Below are 20,564 nucleotides of genomic sequence, written 5' to 3'. Positions count from 1 at the left end.
GAAGGAGGTTCTGCACCACAAATATGATACGTACAAATCAACTTGAGCTCTTAGGTGACTCGAACTTGCGACCAGCAGAGTGCCAGCCGCAAGCTCTACTACTGTACAACCCTAACCTGTGGATGTTGTACAACCTGGGATTCTACTGAATCGATTCATCGATCACACTATCACATTGTGATAGTGTGAATCACGTCTCTAGCACCGCTGGTGCTAGAGACATGATTTATGACTCAACAGATTTGCAGAAGCCTTACGTCTCTGTCTTAAGAACTTTTTCTTTATTTGTGCAAGTAAAAGTCATTATCAAAATGCCATTTTGGGCGGTACAATGGTGGTAAAAATGGCGAAAATCACCTTCCGATTTATTCACCTATTTAATCAGTAACATTTCCTTACCACCCTTCTTACATTTTGTGCAGAAAGCTTTTAATTTGGATTGAAGTCGGTATATTTTCTTCATCTCTTCCCTCTAGTTTGGCTTTTTCCAGACTGAAGACGTTTTCTGACAGGTGTGGTCTTTCTGCCTTCTTATTGCCTGGTTCAACCTTCGTTTCCGGTTTGTTGTCCAAGTCATGTTCTCCCCTCCCCCCCCCCCCCCCTCACCTCAGCCTATTTCAGAAGATCATTCCAGGGGAGTTTTTCGATGGTTTTAGGCTATCTGCAGATCTTAAGAGTCTAGATCTGTTAGCAACAGTATATGGTTCAGGTGACAGATCTTATGATTTTTTTTTTATTTTTTTTTTTGCAGGGATATTCCTGCGCGGGCCCTAAGCCTCTGGCTGGCCCACTAAGTGTTGCTTGTTTCTGTTTTACTTGGGCGGAGTATGAGTATTTATGACTCGTATGGTCGCTTCAGTAAGATTTTGCCATATGTGTTTAACAACTTCTTCTGCTCTGTTGAATCTAAGTTGAAATCTTAATGGGTTTGTAACTGTGCACTGTGTTAGATAATGTTCCAGTGGTCTGTCGGGGATTTCTCCACAGTGTTGACATTTCCTCTCATCTTCCGGAACCTGTAAGCCTATTTCCCATGCACATGGGTATCCAAGCCTGATGCGATGTAAATGCACTTCTGTTGCTCTACTGTTCCCTTTCATCAAACTAAGTGGTTCGTAGTTGGTTGAATTCTTGTACCAACCCGCAGATCCTGATGTTGTAACTGCTGTGTTATGGTCACTGTACATCTTTTGCATTGCTCTGTTTCTAATTACTTTATTAATCTGTGATAGACTCTGTGGTATGTAAATGTCTACATTTCTCCTCTTAGTAGCAAGTTTTACAGCTTCGTCTGCAATGCCATTTCCTATTATTCCCACATGACTTGGCACCCAGTTGATAAGTACCCGACGGCCTTGTCGTTTGAGTGTTTGCATGAATGATATGACATTTGTGATCAGATGGATGTTATCACATATGTGTTCTTGTTGCAAGGTTTCAATGGCGGTTCTCGAATCTGTATGTATGATAACATGTTGTCGGTGTTCAGCAAGAGCATGTTCCAAAGCCTTTTGAATGGCTAGAATCTCTGTTTGTAAAGTCGATCACCCATTTGAGAGCCTCCAACTATTTACAGAGTTTCCTGCTTTAACTGCAGCTCCAGTTTCTTGTCCCTGCTGGTCTACTGATCCATCTGTGAAGTAAGTGAAGCTGTCGGATGCCATGTTTGCTTCTATATGCATCTGTGCAATGTTACGTAGCAGATGAGGATTTGTCTGGTTCTTCTTTCCTTCAAGAGCCATAATCTTAAAGTCTGCTGGCAGAGATTCCCAAGGGGCTTGCTTAACAAAGTCTGCATGTATTTCGTCGACACCCCTCTCAGTGACTGTGTTTGTTATATCGAATGTATTGATGGTGTTTATCGCACAATGGGTCCACCTGTTGCTATTGGAGGCTCTTCTGTCCAGAGTTAGTGCTCCAGTGATTATATCTTTAAGTGAACTGATTCTAGGTCTAGTCAATATCTTGGTCAGCATGCACGCAGTAATCCCTTTTACCCTTATTTCAATCGACGTTAGCTTTGTTTCTAGTCTTAGGTTCAGTATTTTAGTCCATCTGGGAGCTCCTGTTATGATTCACAATGCATCATTTTGAAGAACCTCAACGTTTGCCCACTGGCCAGGAGAAAGAGTGAGTAAGGCAGGCGCTGCATAATCAACTAGGGAACGAACGGCGTGTGTGTAAAACATTCTTAACACTTTGTGTCCCGCTCCTAGACGGGGCCTTGTGATTGCTCTCATTATATTTAGTCGTGATTTTGCTTTCTCCTTTAGATATTGAATTTGCTTATTGAATGTCATTTTAAAATCTATCCACACTCCGAGATATTGATATTGTGTAACCCACTGAAGGTTAATGTCTTGAATGCGTAGGTGCCTGTATGGAGTATTGCCGCCTAGTCTCATTGCCTTAGACTTCTGTGCAGAAAGTCTAAGGTCAAATTTTTCAAAGTCAATTTTTAGCTCTAAAACACTGCATTCAAATGCTACTTTATCTAATGCACCTTCTGATGTCACATCTGTTTCTGCTCGGCGTCAGTATAAGGTTACAGGACATTTGTTTCGCCATTTTCTGTCTCTTCATTGCCCTTCATTTTGTATCATGGCGGATGGCGTTCGATAATTTCCTTATCGACAGCACCACTCCGGAAGTTAACCGTCTTGTACTTTCTATCAACTCCAGCCTGCTACCGTTTTTCTTGAGCCGTCTTGGACTCTAGATGATATTCTTGTTTTTCTTCTCTTCGTTTCTCTGTCCCGTATGGCGTTGTGCTCCGTGGTGAGCACAAGACCGACCCTTCCATTTTCACTCAAGTTTCTAAATGAATACCTCAACTACTTTTAACTGTTACATTTAAAACCTGCCCGGAATATGCGTGTTAATATTGGCTTTGTAAAAATGCATCTTTACACATGAAAAGTACACAAAAATAATCCATTGTACATATCAATATTTAAATACATAAAGATTTTAATTATAAATATTTAAATATATAATGTAATAACTTACTTAACCATGTTGTCGTATTCCGGATCTTCGTTGCAAGGTTCACCATCAATGGGAGCTGTATCCAGTGAGCACTTTGGCTTCTCCTTTGTGCGAAGCTTGCTTGTAACTGGGTTACCCGGATTCTGTTTAATGTAAGAGTTTATGCGACAGTTTTGCTATCAGTTCTCATATGACTTAAGTTTACAAAGTGATGATTAAGGATTGTGACTGAAATTGTTTTGTTTGATTTTAGTTTATTTATGTAAGCTTTAAGAATAGAACTCCATATATAGTTCTAGAATAAAAACTCTTATAATTTTATAGCTGCTGCTAATATCAACTGGGAGTCCGAATTAGGTAACATTGGGAACGTCAACCTAATAGTGCAATCATTTCTTCAAAAAAACCCTCGGCCTTTATAACACCCACTGTGTTACACCCACCCACATGCTAACGAAACAAGTCACAACTAAAAGGCTAAACAATCCATGGTTTACAAAGGTTTACTTAAATCTATTAATAAAAAACATGACCTTGAGAAGAAGTATGGGTTAGGAATCATCTCCAAAGAATTTTCAAAAAATTACTCATCAGTGCTCTCTAAAATAATTAGGACAGCCAAAATTTAATGCTATGAATATAAATTTACCCAAATAAGGGCAATATTAAGAAGACATATCTTGAGGTTATCTTGAGATGATTTCGGGGCTTTAGTGTCCCCGCGGCCCGGTCTTCGACCAGGCCTCCATCCCCAGGAAGCAGCCCGTGACAGCTGACTAACTCCCAGGTACCTATTTACTGCTAGGTAACAGGGGCATTCAGGGTGAAAGAAACTTTGCCCATTTGTTTCTGCCTCGTGCGACATGGAACACTATTTCACAAATATTGGGATCAAAAAAGATTTTAAATAAAAATCCAATACTCCAGTCCAATAACGATGGTTTGCTTTCAGCCTCTGATACTGCTATTGAATTCAATAGGTTCTTCTCATCCATTGGGTCATCCCTTGCTAATGATATTCCATCCTCCCGTACTAATGTTCAGGACTACCTTACAGGTAACTATCCACAGTATCTGTACCTAACGCCCGCTAATTCCACTGATGTTAATGAGATAATCCTTTCCCTTAAAACAAAGTCTAGTGCCCTTGCGGAGATACCAACTCTAATTTACAAAAAAGCCTCCAGACTTTTAGCTCCTGCTATTGCATTGCTCTACAACGAGTCACTTGAACTCCAAACCTTTCCAGATATTCTAAAAAAAAACGAGAGTAACCCAGTCCATAAATGTGGTGATCTCACTGATGTCAACAACTTCAGACCTATATCAATTCTGCCAAACTTGTCAAAAATATTTGAAAAATTAATCTACAAGCAGCTTTACTCTTATCTAGCTAAACACGATATACTTAGCTCTTGCCAATATGGCTTCAGACCCCAAAAAAAGCACTAACGATGCACTTATTAGTATTCAAAATTCAAATTCAAATGTTTATTTAGGTAAAATACATACATACAAGGGGTGATACAAAAATTGATGAATTTATAGATAGAGTTTATAGAATTTATAGATAGTATAACTTGATACATGCAGCTCTTGATAAAAATGAGTTCCCTGTTGGGTTATTTCTTGACCTACGTAAGACTTTTGACACTGTTAACCACCATAACCTTCTTCTTAAATTACATCATTGTGGAGTCAGAGGTCACTCCTTCCAATATCTTCAGTCTTACCTTACTGACAGGCTCCAGTATGTTTTTGTGAATAATTCAATTTCTCCTACACTACCCATAAACATTGGTGTTCTTCAGGGCAGCATACTTGGTCCTCTCCTCTTTCTCATCTACATTAATGACCTTCCAAATGCCTCTCAACACCTCAAACCAATTCTATTTGCTGACGATACAACCTTCATTTTCTCCAGTCCTGACCATCTTACTCTAAATGTCACAGTGAATACTGAACTAAATAAAGCCCATCTTTGGCTAACTGCCAACAAACTCACCCTTAACATTGACAAAACTTTCTATATGTTGTTTGGCAATATATCCTCTAATCAAATTAATCTAAGAATAAACAATATCCAAATTAGTAACAAAATAGATGGCAAATTCCTTGGTGTTCTCATCGATAACAAGCTGAATTTCCAGGGACACATTCTAAATATATAAAAAAAAGTTTCTAAAACTGTTGGTATTCTTTCTAAGATGAGATATTATGTACCTCGCCCTGCCCTGGTGATGCTCTATTACTCTCTCATCTATCCTTATCTCAATTATGGTATCTGTGCTTGGGGGTTCTAGTACACAAAATCATTTACGTCCTCTAATTATTCAACACAAAGCTGCTATTAGAACAATATCTAACTCTGGCCCCAAACAGCACTCGGTACCCTTAAACAAATCTTTGAATATGTTTGATATTGTCACTGCACATCCTCTCATGTGTACTCTATGTATTTAAAACAGTGAACTGCAATGTTAATCCTAACCTTAGAAGCTTCCGAGATGGTTATAACAGAACTCATGGGCATCACACCCAGAAACAAATACCTATTTGATATCCCAAGAGTGCGACTTAACCAAACTAGAAATGCTCTATAAATCAAGGGACCCAGAATGTGGAATGACCTTCCCAATCATGTTAAAGGTTGTACCTCTCTCAACCAGTTTAAGAGTAAAACTAATTACTACCTAATTAACGCCATGTAACCTACCTTACCCCGTAAATGTCAAGTCATGTCTTGTGCTATTTTTAAACAATGGTGTTTGTTCACCAACTTGTTCAATTGCTGATTTCTGCCATGTTCCCCCCATTTTTTATTTTTTATTCCTTTTTTCAACACAGTTACACCTAATCCCAATTACTATTAAGTTTTGGTCTAAGTTGTTTTTTCCCCACAACTTGCCCGAAACGCTATGCGTATTAGTGTGGCTTTAGATATTGTATGTACTAGCTCTATCTATAAATCCAACATTATGTTTGTAAATCAACTATGTATGTACTTTTCCTGAATAAAATATTTAATTTAATTTTTTTTAATATATGAAATGCATCACGGAATCTTACATTACATGAATTTATTGCGTTTTCCAGATTGCGATCAGTAATAAACTTTATGAAATTCCTGTAGAATGGCTTAAATCAATATAAAGAACAACAGGAGGGTTACCTCAAGAAAAGTGATGCTGGAGTCGGTGCTGGAGCGGGTGCCGGGCAAGAAAACTGGGTGGTTGGGTCTCTGGGACATGACCCAGCTGCTGGTCGCCACCACCAGCACCAGCGATACTGTCTGTCATTATAAAACAAACTTTCAACCTTCATTATATCAACACGAAAGCTGAGCTTAAATTAACTTGGGCTTTAGGCACGGGGTCTGGTACTGTGATTTTTTTAGTTCATTTATTCTGCACTTCATACCTGCCCTGTGGGCGGTAGTGGAAAAAGTTAGGGGCACATAATGGGCTCAGGGACTGAACCCCACAATTCATTTAGCTAAGCAAGTTACAATCTTGATGAGCTAGTTACAAAATTCAATATAAGTCATCACATCAACAATGGGTTCGAGATCGACCACAAGTACAGGTTCTAAATTAAGCAACTGACATATGTGGAGAGCTAGTGTCAAAATTGATATGTTTGTCCTGCACACCGCCCCCCATCCAGTGGGCAGCGGTGGATAGGTTACAATCGCTTAGTTACTACCTACAGTTAGCAAACTGGGGATATTTGGCTAAAATTTCTGGTAGCAGATCATTTTGAATGAAATATTGACACATCGCTGGAACATTGGTTATAGAATTGTCTCTAAATTCACGTATCTTTTCGCACTCCATCACATAGTGACGGAGGGTGTGCGAATAATTTTGTTGACACAGTTTACATTTGGTCAGGTCTACATCAGCAGATAATGAGAATTCCCAGAGATACTTGTAACAGAGTCTAAGCCGAGCAGTAGTAACATCTAGAAGTCTGCTGATTTTATTGGATGATCCATAGATGTGTGGCTCCTCTTGCATGATAGTATGATGATAGATGGAATTACTGGTGTCAATTTCACTTTGCCTCAGATCTACAAGATCTTGTTGAAGTTCTCGGTGTACTGCTGCTCTCAGATTGCTCATTGACAATCCAAGGTTACACTCAACGGCTCCTTTAAAGGCAGATTCTTTGGCTAACTTATCAGCTCTGTCATGCATTCGGAGGCCAACATGAGATGGAGACCACATGAAATGGACTCTGTTACCATCCTTAATAATTTTGTTGTATTTGTGTCTAGCTTCGGACACGAGCATGTTACAGTTATGTCTTAAAGAGTTGAGAGCATTTAAGGATGATAAGGAGTCACTTACAATTAATGTATCAAGTTTTGAGACTTGTACACATTTCAGTGCAAGGATCAAGGCAAATAGTTTAGTCTGAAGGGTAGAGGCCCAGTTGTTTATACGGACTCCCCACTCAAAGTATAGGCCATCGCCCATTGTCAGGACAACTGCACTTCCAGCTGCACCCGTGGTGCGGTGTAGGGAACCATCAGTGTATATAATTTGAGAGAGAGAATGCTCTGTGGACAGAGCATCAATATGGCTTAAGGCGTTGAGCTTTGCCTCAAGACGAAGCTTGGGCTGATCTCTAATTTGCTTCTTGGGTGGAAAGGGAGGGATCGGAATTCTCGATTGTGAATCGAAAACAAACCCGACTGTACTACTTGTAGTCAAGTGGTATTCAAGCTGTGACATCACCTGGGTGATGACTTTGTCACTTGCCTCATACCAGTGTTGTGTTTGAGACAATTCATTGTAATAAACAATGGATCTGCTAGTTCCTGTTTGCACTCTTCTGTCTTCGAATTCATAAATGGTTCTCGTTTAATGACACTCTTTACAGTTGTATTTGATAGCCCAAGATTATGTTCAACATTGTGTTTGCGTACTGCAGGCTAAGCAAGAGTGTCCACATTATGATGATGGTGCAGCCCTGTGTGAGAAGTGACCCACAACAACTCCCGTGGTAAGCATGAGCATGTGTCTGGCTTCACAGACAAACACCTTACAGTTTAACCTTAGGCTATTAATGCCTGTAATGAGTAGAGGGAGCCGGATATAGTTAGGCTGTCTGCTGCAATGTTTTCAGTAACTACGAATGCTACAAGAATAGCCAACAGTTTAACTTGCAAGGCGCATGGCGGAAGGCTGCAAGCCTAAATACAGGTTTCCTCTCTCCGACGACGTCTATTATTTTACCAGGTAATGTGATCCATAAACCAACAATCTTATTTCCAAACTATTATTTACTAAGGTGTTTCCTAACTCTAAACTTATTAAATTTGTGACCTGTTTTGCATTGTGTTTACCATTTATTATAAATATATATTTGTTATACCCTTTCATCCATTTGTATACTACACTGTACTTAGTAACCTTCTTACTCTTCGCATTTTTATACCATGTGAATTAAGATTTTTTAATCTCACTTCGTAAGGAATGTTTGTAACGCTTTGTCACCTTCTCAATACATTTTCTCAAGAATGTCTGCTCCTACTATGGTAACAGTCTTGGAGTAACCATTAAGCAAATGTGCCCGTGCTTAAGGTCTCCAGTGAAGAGAGGCGCCACAGTTACTTTCCAGTGCCGAATTACAGCCCATCTTCCTGTCTAGACTGTACTTTCTGTAACTGTGTGGACCATCGTATATATATTGACGTAATAGAGAATTAGATACAATTTGGTTCTATTCACTTTATTAGAGTCCGGAAATAAAGCTAAAAACCAAATTTAAATATCCCTAACCTTAGTATAGCACATATGTGTACTATACTAGGCCTCAGGTTGCGTGTATTAGACCTAGGAAGATTAGGTTAGAATAGGTTTTATTAGCAACATAGATACAAAACCTTCTACGGTTTGTCTAAATTCAATAACACCAAATATTACTTTCCAATTGTCCATTACATCAATATATGTACGATTTTTCACTTCGTTATTATAAGTGTATATGCTACTAGTGTATATATATATATATATATATATATATATATATATATATATATATATATATATATATATATATATATATATATATATATATATACACACACACAAGCTGCCTGTCCTTCGACACAATGAATTATTATTATTATTATTATTATTATTATTATTATTATTATTATTATTATTATTATTATTATTATCAATTATTATATGTGGCAGTCAGGCGTGTATGGGGAGAAGAGGAAGGGAAGTTTTATTATTATTATTATTATTTTCTACCACAGACGTGGCCACACATTAACAATGCTAACCAGCATATATACATTTTCTTCTGTCCTCCATGGACAGGATGAGAGATGTGTTAAACATATAGTTCAGGGGTTTATTGAACAATCAACCACGGTAGGCGATTATGGTGCTTTTAAAATGCTAATCTAACCTACAGACATAAATACATAGATATACAGAGTTACGTCTGCCCTACATAAAGTGGTCGATGTATTCTTTACGTGGTATCATTAATGTGCATTTACAAAGGCGAAATGTAATTCTGATCAGTTTCCACATATACTTTATACATATACATATATGGAAGGGAAGTGTGTGGACACAGAGAGGGACACACAACAGAGCATTATATATTACACTGTAAAAGTTTGCCATTTACAAATATAACTAAACTTACGTTGCATGAAATGGCAAAATATTTTATTATATATATATATATATATATATATATATATATATATATATATATATATATATATATATATATATATATATATATATATATATATATATATATATATATATATATATATATAAAATATATGAAATGCTTGCAATGTATCCATATTTAATTTCCAGTAGATAAATAACATACAGTGAATGAACAGACTGTGACTTTAAACTATAATTACTAACTCGACTGTTATCTTGTGAAAACCAATGTTGAAAGTTTTGGGATTATTAGCAAAGAGTCCAACCGTCAATGTAAAATAATATATTGCTAACATAGTTGCTGAGTTGAATTCAAACAAGTACAAAATAACGAAACTTGACGTTGGGAACAGGAGACTGAACGGGGCGTCAAATGGGCGGGAAACCTTACTGGAATAGGACCAAGAAAAGTACTCGGGGTCTAAGGACTAAGAAAAAGTACTCATTGCACTGAATCTGTCTCCAGAAGCCAACATTAGACGGATGATGGCTCCGTCACACCCACCCACCGTCACCACCACCCACCGTCACCACCACCCTCAGTCACCACCACCCTCCGTCACCACCACCCTCCGTCACCACCACCCACCGTCACCACCACCCTCCGTCACCACCACCCTCAGTCACCACCACCCACCGTCACCACCACCCACCGTCACCACCACCCACCGTCACCACCACCCACCGTCACCACCACTCTCAGTCACCACCACCCTCCGTCATCACCACCCTCCGTCACCACCACCCTCAGTCACCACCACCCTCCGTCACCACCACCCTCCGTCACCACCACCCTCCGTCACCACCACCCACCGTCACCACCACCCTCAGTCACCACCACCCTCAGTCACCACCACCCTCCGTCACCACCACCCTCCGTCACCACCACCCTCCGTCACCACCACCCTCAGTCACCACCACCCTCAGTCACCACCACCCTCCGTCACCACCACCCTCAGTCACCACCACCCACCGTCACCACCACCCACCGTCACCACTACCCACCGTCACCACCACCCTCCGTCACCACCACCCTCCGTCACCACCACCCTCCGTCACCACCACCCACCGTCACCACCACTCTCAGTCACCACCACCCTCCGTCACCACCACCCACCGTCACCACCACCCTCCGTCACCACCACCCTCAGTCACCACCACCCACCGTCACCACCACCCACCGTCACCACCACCCACCGTCACCACCACCCACCGTCACCACCACCCACCGTCACCACCACTCTCAGTCACCACCACCCTCCGTCACCACCACCCTCCGTCACCACCACCCTCAGTCACCACCACCCTCCGTCACCACCACCCTCCGTCACCACCACCCACCGTCACTACCACCCACCGTCACCACCACCCTCAGTCACCACCACCCACCGTCACCACCACCCACCGTCACCACCACCCACCGTCACCACCACCCACCGTCACCACCACCCACCGTCACCACCACCCTCCGTCACCACCACCCTCCGTCACCACCACCCACCGTCACCACCACCCTCAGTCACCACCACCCTCAGTCACCACCACCCTCAGTCACCACCACCCACCGTCACCACCACCCACCGTCACCACCACCCTCAGTCACCACCACCCACCGTCACCACCACCCACCGTCACCACCACCCACCGTCACCACCACCCACCGTCACACCACCCTCCGTCACCACCACCCTCAGTCACCACCACCCTCCGTCACCACCACCCACCGTCACCACCACTCTCCATCACCACCACCCTCCGTCACCACCACCCTCCGTCACCACCACCTACCGTCACCACCACCCACCGTCACACCACCCTCCGTCACCACCACCCTCAGTCACCACCACCCTCCGTCACCACCACCTACCGTCACCACCACTCTCCATCACCACCACCCTCCGTCACCACCACCCTCCGTCACTACCACCCACCGTCACCACCACCCTCAGTCACCACCACCCACCGTCACCACCACCCACCGTCACACCACCCTCCGTCACCACCACCCTCAGTCACCACCACCCACCGTCACTACCACCCACCGTCACCACCACCCTCAGTCACCACCACCCTCCGTCACCACCACCCACCGTCACCACCACCCACCGTCACCACCACCCACCGTCACACCACCCTCCGTCACCACCACCCTCAGTCACCACCACCCTCCGTCACCACCACCCACCGTCACCACCACCCACCGTCACCACCACCCACCGTCACCACCACCCACCGTCACCACCACCCACCGTCACACCACCCTCAGTCACCACCACCCTCAGTCACCACCACCCTCCGTCACCACCACCCACCGTCACCACCACTCTCCATCACCACCACCCTCCGTCACCACCACCCTCCGTCACCACCACCCACCGTCACCACCACTCTCCATCACCACCACCCTCCGTCACCACCACCCTCCGTCACCACCACCCACCGTCACCACCACTCTCCATCACCACCACCCTCCGTCACCACCACCCACCGTCACCACCACTCTCCATCACCACCACCCTCCGTCACCACCACCCTCCGTCACCACCACCCACCGTCACCACCACTCTCCATCACCACCACCCTCCGTCACCACCACCCACCGTCACCACCACTCTCCATCACCACCACCCTCCGTCACCACCACCCTCCGTCACCACCACCCACCGTCACCACCACTCTCCATCACCACCACCCTCCGTCACCACCACCCACCGTCACCACCACTCTCCATCACCACCACCCTCCGTCACCACCACCCACCGTCACCACCACTCTCCATCACCACCACCCTCCGTCACCACCACCCACCGTCACCACCACTCTCCATCACCACCACCCTCCGTCACCACCACCCACCGTCACCACCACTCTCCATCACCACCACCCTCCGTCACCACCACCCTCCGTCACCACCACCCACCGTCACCACCACTCTCCATCACCACCACCCTCCGTCACCACCACCCACCGTCACCACCACTCTCCATCACCACCACCCTCCGTCACCACCACCCTCCGTCACCACCACCCACCGTCACCACCACTCTCCATCACCACCACCCTCCGTCACCACCACCCACCGTCACCACCACTCTCCATCACCACCACCCTCCGTCACCACCACCCACCGTCACCACCACTCTCCATCACCACCACCCTCCGTCACCACCACCCACCGTCACCACCACTCTCCATCACCACCACCCTCAGTCACCACCACCCACCGTCACACCACTCTCCGCATATACACTCCCACGCACCGCCCACATTACCCTACGCATCGAGTGAGTCAATGCACGAACTGCGGCCCCACTTCACAGCCGAGTGAGCGATGCAAAAATTATTCCCCGGAGATAAAACGCCTGGCTTGCAGGCGGCCGAGAGCGACCTTCAGCATAGCGTCTCCAGGAGCGGATCCCGGGCGAGCGGGGAAGAGTGCATGCTTTCCGCCTCTCCGCCCCACCTCCGATCAAGTAAGGTGGGCCTTTTCCCTTTTCCCTTCCCCGTGACGCTCAGCTGGACCAAATGTCCTCTGTGGTATACTCCCACTGCTCCCTTGCTCCGCCACCACCATACACACCTCAGACAACTTAATATCCTGCCTTAACGGCTTTTATTGCAAAACTTTGGTTATAAACGTGTCGAAATTAACCGGTGGAAGTAGCGGTACTGTGTGTGTCTCATGGCTGGCCAGAGATGTCCCTGGAATACTTCAGTGGTAACATGCTGAGCAGCTGTAGTTACAGGCTGGGCAGCTGTAGTTACAGGCTGGGCAGCTGTAGTTACAGGCTGGGCAGCTGTAGTTACAGGCTGGGCAGCTGTAGTTACAGGCTAGCAGCTGTAGTTACAGGCTAGCAGCTGTAGTTACAGGCTGGGCAGCTGTAGTTACATGCTGAGCAGCTGTAGTTACAGGCTGGGCAGCTGTAGTTACAGGCTGGGCAGCTGTAGTTACAGGCTGGGCAGCTGTAGTTACAGGCTAGCAGCTGTAGTTACAGGCTAGCAGCTGTAGTTACAGGCTGGGCAGCTGTAGTTACAGGCTGGGCAGCTGTAGTTACAGGCTGGGCAGCTGTAGTTACAGGCTAGCAGCTGTAGTTACAGGCTGGGCAGCTGTAGTTACATGCTGAGCAGCTGTAGTTACAGGCTGAGCAACTGTAGTTACAGGCTGCGCAGCTGTAGTTACAGGGTGAGCAGCTGTAGTTACAGGCTGGGCAGCTGTACTTACAGGCTGAGCAGCTGTAGTTACAGGCTGAGCAGCTGTAGTTACAGGCTGGGCAGCTGTACTTACAGGCTGAGCAGCTGTAATTACAGGCTGGGCAACTGTAGTTACAGGCTGAGCAGCTGTAGTTACAGGGTGAGCAGATGTAGTTACAGGCTGGGCAGCTGTACTTACAGGCTGAGCAGCTGTAGTTACAGGCTGGGCAGCTGTAGTTACAGGCTGAGCAGCTGTAGTTACAGGCTGAGCAGCTGTAGTTACAGGCTGAGCAGCTGTAGTTACAGGCTGAGCAGCTGTAGTTACAGGCTGAGCAACTGTAGTTACAGGCTGAGCAGCTGTAGTTACAGGCTGAGCAGCTGTAGTTACAGGCTGAGCAGCTGTAGTTACAGGCTGAGCAGCTGTAGTTACAGGCTGGGCAGCTGTAGTTACAGGCTGAGCAGCTGAAGTTACATGCTGAGCAGCTGTAGTTACAGACTGAGCAGCTGTAGTTACAGGCTGAGCAGCTGTAGTTACAGGCTGAGCAGCTGAAGTTACAGGCTGAGCAGCTGAAGTTACATGCTGAGCAGCTGTAGTTACAGGCTGAGCAGCTGAAGTTACATGTTCAGCAGTTGTAGTTACAGGCTGGGCAGCTGTAGTTACAGGCTGAGCAGCTGTAGTTACAGGCTGAGCAGCTGTAGTTACAGGCTGAGCAGCTGTAGTTACAGGCTGAGCAGCTGAAGTTACATGTTCAGCAGTTGTAGTTACAGGCTGAGCAGCTGTAGTTACAGGCTAAGCAGCTGTAGTTACAGGCTGAGCAGCTGTAGTTACAGGCTGAGCAGCTGTAGTTACAGGCTGGGCAGCTGTAGTTACAGACTGAGCAGCTGTAGTTACAGGCTGGGCAGCTGTAGTTACAGGCTGAGCAGCTGTAGTTACTGGCTGGGCAGCTGTAGTTACAGGCTGAGCAGCTGTAGTTACAGGCTGGGCAGCTGTAGTTACAGGCTGAGCAGCTGTAGTTACAGGCTGAGCAGCTGTAGTTACAGGCTGAACAGCTGTAGTTACAGGCTGAGCAGCGGAAGTTACATGTTCAGCAGTTGTAGTTACAGGCTGGTCAGCTGTAGTTACAGGCTGAGCAGCTGAAGTTACAGGCTGGGCAGCTGTAGTTACAGGCTGAGCAGCTGTAGTTACAGGCTCAGCCTGTAACTACAGCTGCTCAACCTATATCTACAGCTGAAGTTACATGTTCAGCAGCAGTAGTTACAGGCTGGGCAGCTGTAGTTACAGGCTAAGCAGCTGTAGTTACAGGCTGGGCAGCTGTAGTTACAGGCTGAGCAGCTGTACTTACAGGCTGAGCAGTTGTAGTCACAGGCTGGGCAGCTGTAGTTGCAGGCACAGCAGCTGTAGTTACAGGCTCAGCAGCTGTAGTTACAGGCTGGGCAGCTGTAGTTACAGGCTGAGCAGCTGTAGTTACAGGCTGATCAGTTGTAGTTACAGGCTGTGCAACTGTAGTTACAGACTGAGCAGCTGTAGTTACAGGCTGATCAGTTGTAGTTACAGGCTGTGCAACTGTAGTTACAGACTGAGCAGCTGTAGTTACAGGCTGATCAGTTGTAGTTACAGGCTGTGCAACTGTAGTTACAGACTGAGCAGCTGTAGTAACTACAGCTGCTCAACCTATATCTACAGGCTAAGCAGGTTGTTACTAAATGGTGGGGGGCGGGGTAGAGACCAAACAACGCCAGACATTGCTGTAAGGGGCTAGAGAACAGTTGGCGTGATATGCCGTTTTCTATTCTTGTGTCTTTATGTTAGGTTCGGGCAATTTAGTGCAGCATAACGTTGTGAACGCTGGAGAGGATTAGAGAACCAACGTCAGGCATTACTCTTGTCGGGAGGGTTGAGGGGAGAACAACCAGTCCCGGTCACACACACACACACACACACACACACACACACACACACACACACACACACACACACACACACACACACACACACACACACACACACACGCTATGTGTGCCCGAAACGCTATGCGTACTAGTGGCTTTAGGTATTGTATGTACTAGCTCTATCTATAAATCAATCAGAATGTTTGTAACTCTGCATCAAAGTATGTACTTTTCCTAAATAAAATATTATTATTATTATTATTATTATTATTATTATTATTATTATTATTATTATTATTATTATTATTATTGTTATGTGAGCAGGTTTTAAGTCTGAATCCCACGCTGCACAGAAAATGATAACATCCTTTATAAACATGATCTTTAACATGGGTGTTGTGGAAAGTGTTACATGTCTTACTGTGGGAGATGGAACTATTTGGGAGGTGAGAGATTGCATGGGAGAACATGATCTGTGTGGCGAGCCGCTTCTCAACCTTCAATAGACACGTGTCCCTGTGTTTACCTCTGCTGTCTGGTCGAGTCCTACCTTGTTGAGCCCTACCTGGTTGAGCCCTACCTGGTTGAGCCCTACCTGGTTGAGCCCTACCTGGTTGAGCCCTACCTGGTTGAGCCCTACCTGGTTGAGCCCTACCTGGTTGAGCCCTACCTGGTTGAGCCCTACCTGGTTGAGCCCTACCTGGTTGAGCCCTACCTGGTTGAGCCCTACCTGGCCGAGCCCTATCTGGCCTTGCCATACCTGGTTGAGCCCTACCTGGCCGAGCCATACCTGGTTGAGCCCTACCTGGTCAAGACCTACCAAGAGTTGGTAGGGGCTGAGTGGTTGTCTAGTGCAGTGACTCACGACCCTTGTGTGTCTTATCATATCTCTCGAATTGGGTCGTACTGGATCTCCTTTTAGTTCAGCACATTTTCTTATTACTTTTACGTATTTATTTACGAGTTAATGTCGTTGTGATTTATCAGCGCCTGAAGTTTCCATCAGTGTCCCCTTCTTTATTCTGCGTCATACTGAACAGATCCTCTTTATCAGCCTTATCACTTCCCCTGAGAATGTCAATATTATGGCTTCTTTATTCAGTTATCAAATGTGATGATGTTAAATGCATGTACAAAGTCTTCCTTTTATTATTTTTTCCTCGACGTTGTGGTGCGTCTCGTTGCATACAACCGGACATTATCCGCAAACATTGCTATGAACACATGAACGTCTTCAGTTAGGTTACTTGAGAGCTAACTTCCCCTGCCCTGATGTCTCTCATCTCACCCTAACTCCCCGCTTGCACCACACAGGTACTACAGTCAGTTTAGCAATTTCCCGATTATTTCCCTGCTTAATTACCAAGTTTCTATTGCATTTTTGTGTTAAGCTATCAAGTGTGTGTGTCTGTGTATGTTCTCACCTATTTGTGTCTGTAGAATCGAGCGTCGGCTCCAGGATCCCGCCTTTCTAGCCGCCGGTTGTGTACAGCAATGATTCCTGTCCTCTATCATACCTAGTTTCAAAGCTATGATTACTGTTTGCTTCCACAATGTGCTCCTTTAGTTCACTCCATTTCCCCATTACTCTTACGCTAGAAGAAAACTTTCTAACATCTCCGTGACATCTATAACATCTAACATATTTCTGTCATATGAGTTTCCAGGTTCCATCCATGTCTCCTTGTTCTGCTGGCATTCCATGTGAACATTTCGTCTATTTCCACTCTGGCAATCCCCTTAAGTATTTTGTATGCTGCTGTCATATCTCCCCGCTTCCTACTTTTTTCTAACGTCGTCAGATTCAGTTCCTTCTGTCGCTCTTTATATCCAATCCCATGTAACTCCGGGACTAGCCTCGTCGCAAATCTTTAAACCTTTTCCAGTTTCCTAATGTGTCTCTTTAGGTGAGGACTTGATGATGGGGCTGCATACTCTAAGACTGGTCTCACGTAGGCAGTGTTAAGCGCTCTGAATGCGCTTTATCTACGCTGCTGTCGTTATCCGATTTATATGTGCCCCAAAAGTTAGTATTTGGGGTTTGATTTGTGTGTACGTACCTAGTTGTGCTTGAGGGGGGTTGAACTCTGGCTCTTTGTTCCCGCCTCTCAACTGTCAGTCTACTGTGTGTGTGTGTGTGTGTGTGTGTGTGTGTGTGTGTGTGTGTGTGTGTGTGTGTGTGTGTGTGTGTGTGTGTGTGTGTACGCGCAAACGAGCAAGCAAGCCTAACAAGCTGCCAATCTGAGGATCTTATTCTTTCATCACGGTGGGCCCGTGGCCTTGCACCCGGCCTCTCCTCCACTCCTGTTTCCTCCCCAGAACTGGATGTTCCTCTCCACCTGGACCCCCTCCCCCCTCACACACACACACACACACACACACACACACACACACACACACACACACACACACATCCCATCCTCGCCCCGGACAGGGAGCATTAGAGCCTCATCTTATACTGTGTGAACATTTGGTTAGTTATATTTAAGTTAACAATATACAAACTGATATATCCATCACTTAATTGTTACCAATAAAATACTTGAAATTCTTGCACTGTTGCCACATTTCGCAAGTTGTAGGTGGAGTGAATACACGCTGGGAAGAAGAACCGGCGTCGCCCGAGACCAGAGCCAACACCTGTCACTCTACATGTAAACAGTAATACTTGTGTTGTGCTGTTATGTTCAGTGTTGACAACTGTGGTGTTACCTGAAGCACTTAACTACACTGTGTAATGTTATGTTGTCACACACAGCAGGTGTAGTGGTTCGGTTGTCACACACAGCAGGTGCAGTGGTTCGGTTGTCACACACAGCAGGTGCAGTGGTTCGGTTGTCAACAATCAGTATGCGGTGCGACGGGACGCTAATGAGAAATATGTGAAAAACGGGAGGACTGCAGAACGCTATAAGATCTTAAAGTTCAGAAGTGGACAAGCAAATGGTTGCTAGTATTTATTCCCAACAAGTGTAAGGTAATGAAGATGGGAAAGAGAGAGAGGAGACCAGGAAGATCTAAAGTATAAGGGGAAGGCAGCTACAGGAAGGGAACTATCAGGAAAAGTCATTACGACTATATAGCACTGGAAAGGGATCAGGATAAAGATTTGGGATGGTGCGGGGGGCAGGAATGGTACCCAATCACTTGGACAGTCGGGGATTGAACGCCGACCTGCATGAAGCGAGACCGTCGCAACTACAGGAGTCGGAGAGAAAGAAAGATTTGGAAGTGGATATAATTCCAACACTAATACCGGCCGAGGCACACATGGACTGGGTATCATCCGCAGTAAATATCGCATAGAACTCCCATAGAACATGGAGCTTCGTTTAGAAACTTAAAGCAAGACTCTATTTATACAGCCTTTTTTACTGAAATATGGAGCACCGGTTTTGAATGTACATCTTGTGAAGCATAAAACAAAATTTGATAAGTATAAAGATTTACAAGAAGATTAGTGCCAGCACTAAGAGGATTAAGCTATGAGGATAGGTTAAGCGAACTAGCTCTCACAACCGTAGAGCATAGAAGAAAATGAGAGAATATGATCATAACAAACAACACTTGAGAGAGAGTGACAAGGTGGACAAGGAGAGCCTCTTTAAAGTTAGATAAAATTGGACTTAAGGAGGACTTAAGTGGAAGTTGGATACGCAGGTAAGTGGAACAAATGTAAGAAGATACTCGTACACTGTGCAGGTCAACAAGTAAAATGTACTGAAAGACATTGTGGACACCATCTCCATCCACAGCCTTAAGGCCAGATTCGACAAAAAAATCAAACCTCAGATAGTTAAATTACAGCGCACCAGGTACAAAAAGTGTAGCAGACGGGCTATAGAGAGAGAGCTGTTACTTCCCCGCAGCGAAGTACGGCCGCTCACAAATTTGTCGTGACTGGAGGCAACAATACGAAACTCCCGTTCCCGCCCCGGACCTGCGCACAGCCCCCCGTCTCCTCCCCGGATCACCACGAGCACCTCATCCCACAACCCTTCATTATCTACCTGCAGCCTCACGCCATGTCCCCAATGAATGGAGGTGTTTTGGCAGGTGTAAAGGCGGGTGTGGCGTAGAGGCGAGTGTTGTTGTGGCCGGTGAGCAAGCAAGTGTGTTGGCAGGTGTAGAATTGTGTTGAGTATCCATATCCCCTATCTACTGTTTCATTATGGAACAAACATGAGTATAACTGAGATATTGACAAGAAGGAATGGTTGGTTATGTATTTAAAAGACTCGACATGCATATTTCACACTGCAAAATGCACATTCAGCTTGCAAATTACACCTGCGACGGTGTAGCAGGCTCTGATGTTTAAACAATTACCACCAGTCTTTGGAATGGTCAAAACGTTCTCTCTCTGTCTCTCACTCTCTCTCCCACTCACACTCACTCTCTCTGGTGATAGGAGTGTATGGAAGGGGGGTTGGGGTTGGTGGGATGAAGAGAGGGAATGCATGTGCAGGTGTAGGCACAGTGATGCAGTGGGAGGTGGTGGGGGGGGGAGGTCCTGGGAGCCCTGGTGTACTCGTGGTGGTGTGGGAGGGGACGCCAGGGCTCCTCCCTCGACCAGATGCTACCATACCCATGCCAGGTTAAACAAATATTAAATGCTATTATAAGTATGATAGTTTTGTTGATTTTGTAGATATCAGTGGTTATTGTTTTACATTATATTAAGATGAAAATAAAAAATAATTCCATGTCGATTTAGCATGATAATGAAAGGCTCGTCGTGGGGTATCTATGGCATAGTGTCAAAGGCCTTTGTTTAATTTATTC

At 45.2% G+C, this 20,564-nt stretch overlaps 1 protein-coding gene across 3 annotated transcripts in view; it reads right to left on the bottom strand.

Annotated features, from left to right (window-relative positions):
- The window catches only part of LOC123757806 (protein spaetzle), a 163,142-nt gene that overhangs the window by 46,233 nt on the left and 96,345 nt on the right, over positions 1-20,564 (bottom strand). For all 3 annotated transcript variants that reach the window (XM_045741663.2, XM_045741644.2, XM_045741654.2), the window contains exons 2-3: positions 6,161-6,280; positions 3,010-3,131 (exon numbers count right to left, since the gene is read on the bottom strand). In XM_045741663.2, coding sequence (XP_045597619.1) covers positions 3,010-3,131; positions 6,161-6,280 — 242 coding nt within the window. The remainder of the gene's footprint in view (positions 1-3,009; positions 3,132-6,160; positions 6,281-20,564) is intronic.

This window comes from Procambarus clarkii, chromosome 22, assembly GCF_040958095.1.
Source record: "Procambarus clarkii isolate CNS0578487 chromosome 22, FALCON_Pclarkii_2.0, whole genome shotgun sequence".
Taxonomy (NCBI): Eukaryota; Metazoa; Arthropoda; class Malacostraca; order Decapoda; family Cambaridae; genus Procambarus; species Procambarus clarkii.
Note: the sequence above shows the minus strand (reverse complement) of the source record. Positions and strands in the feature narration are given on the sequence as shown.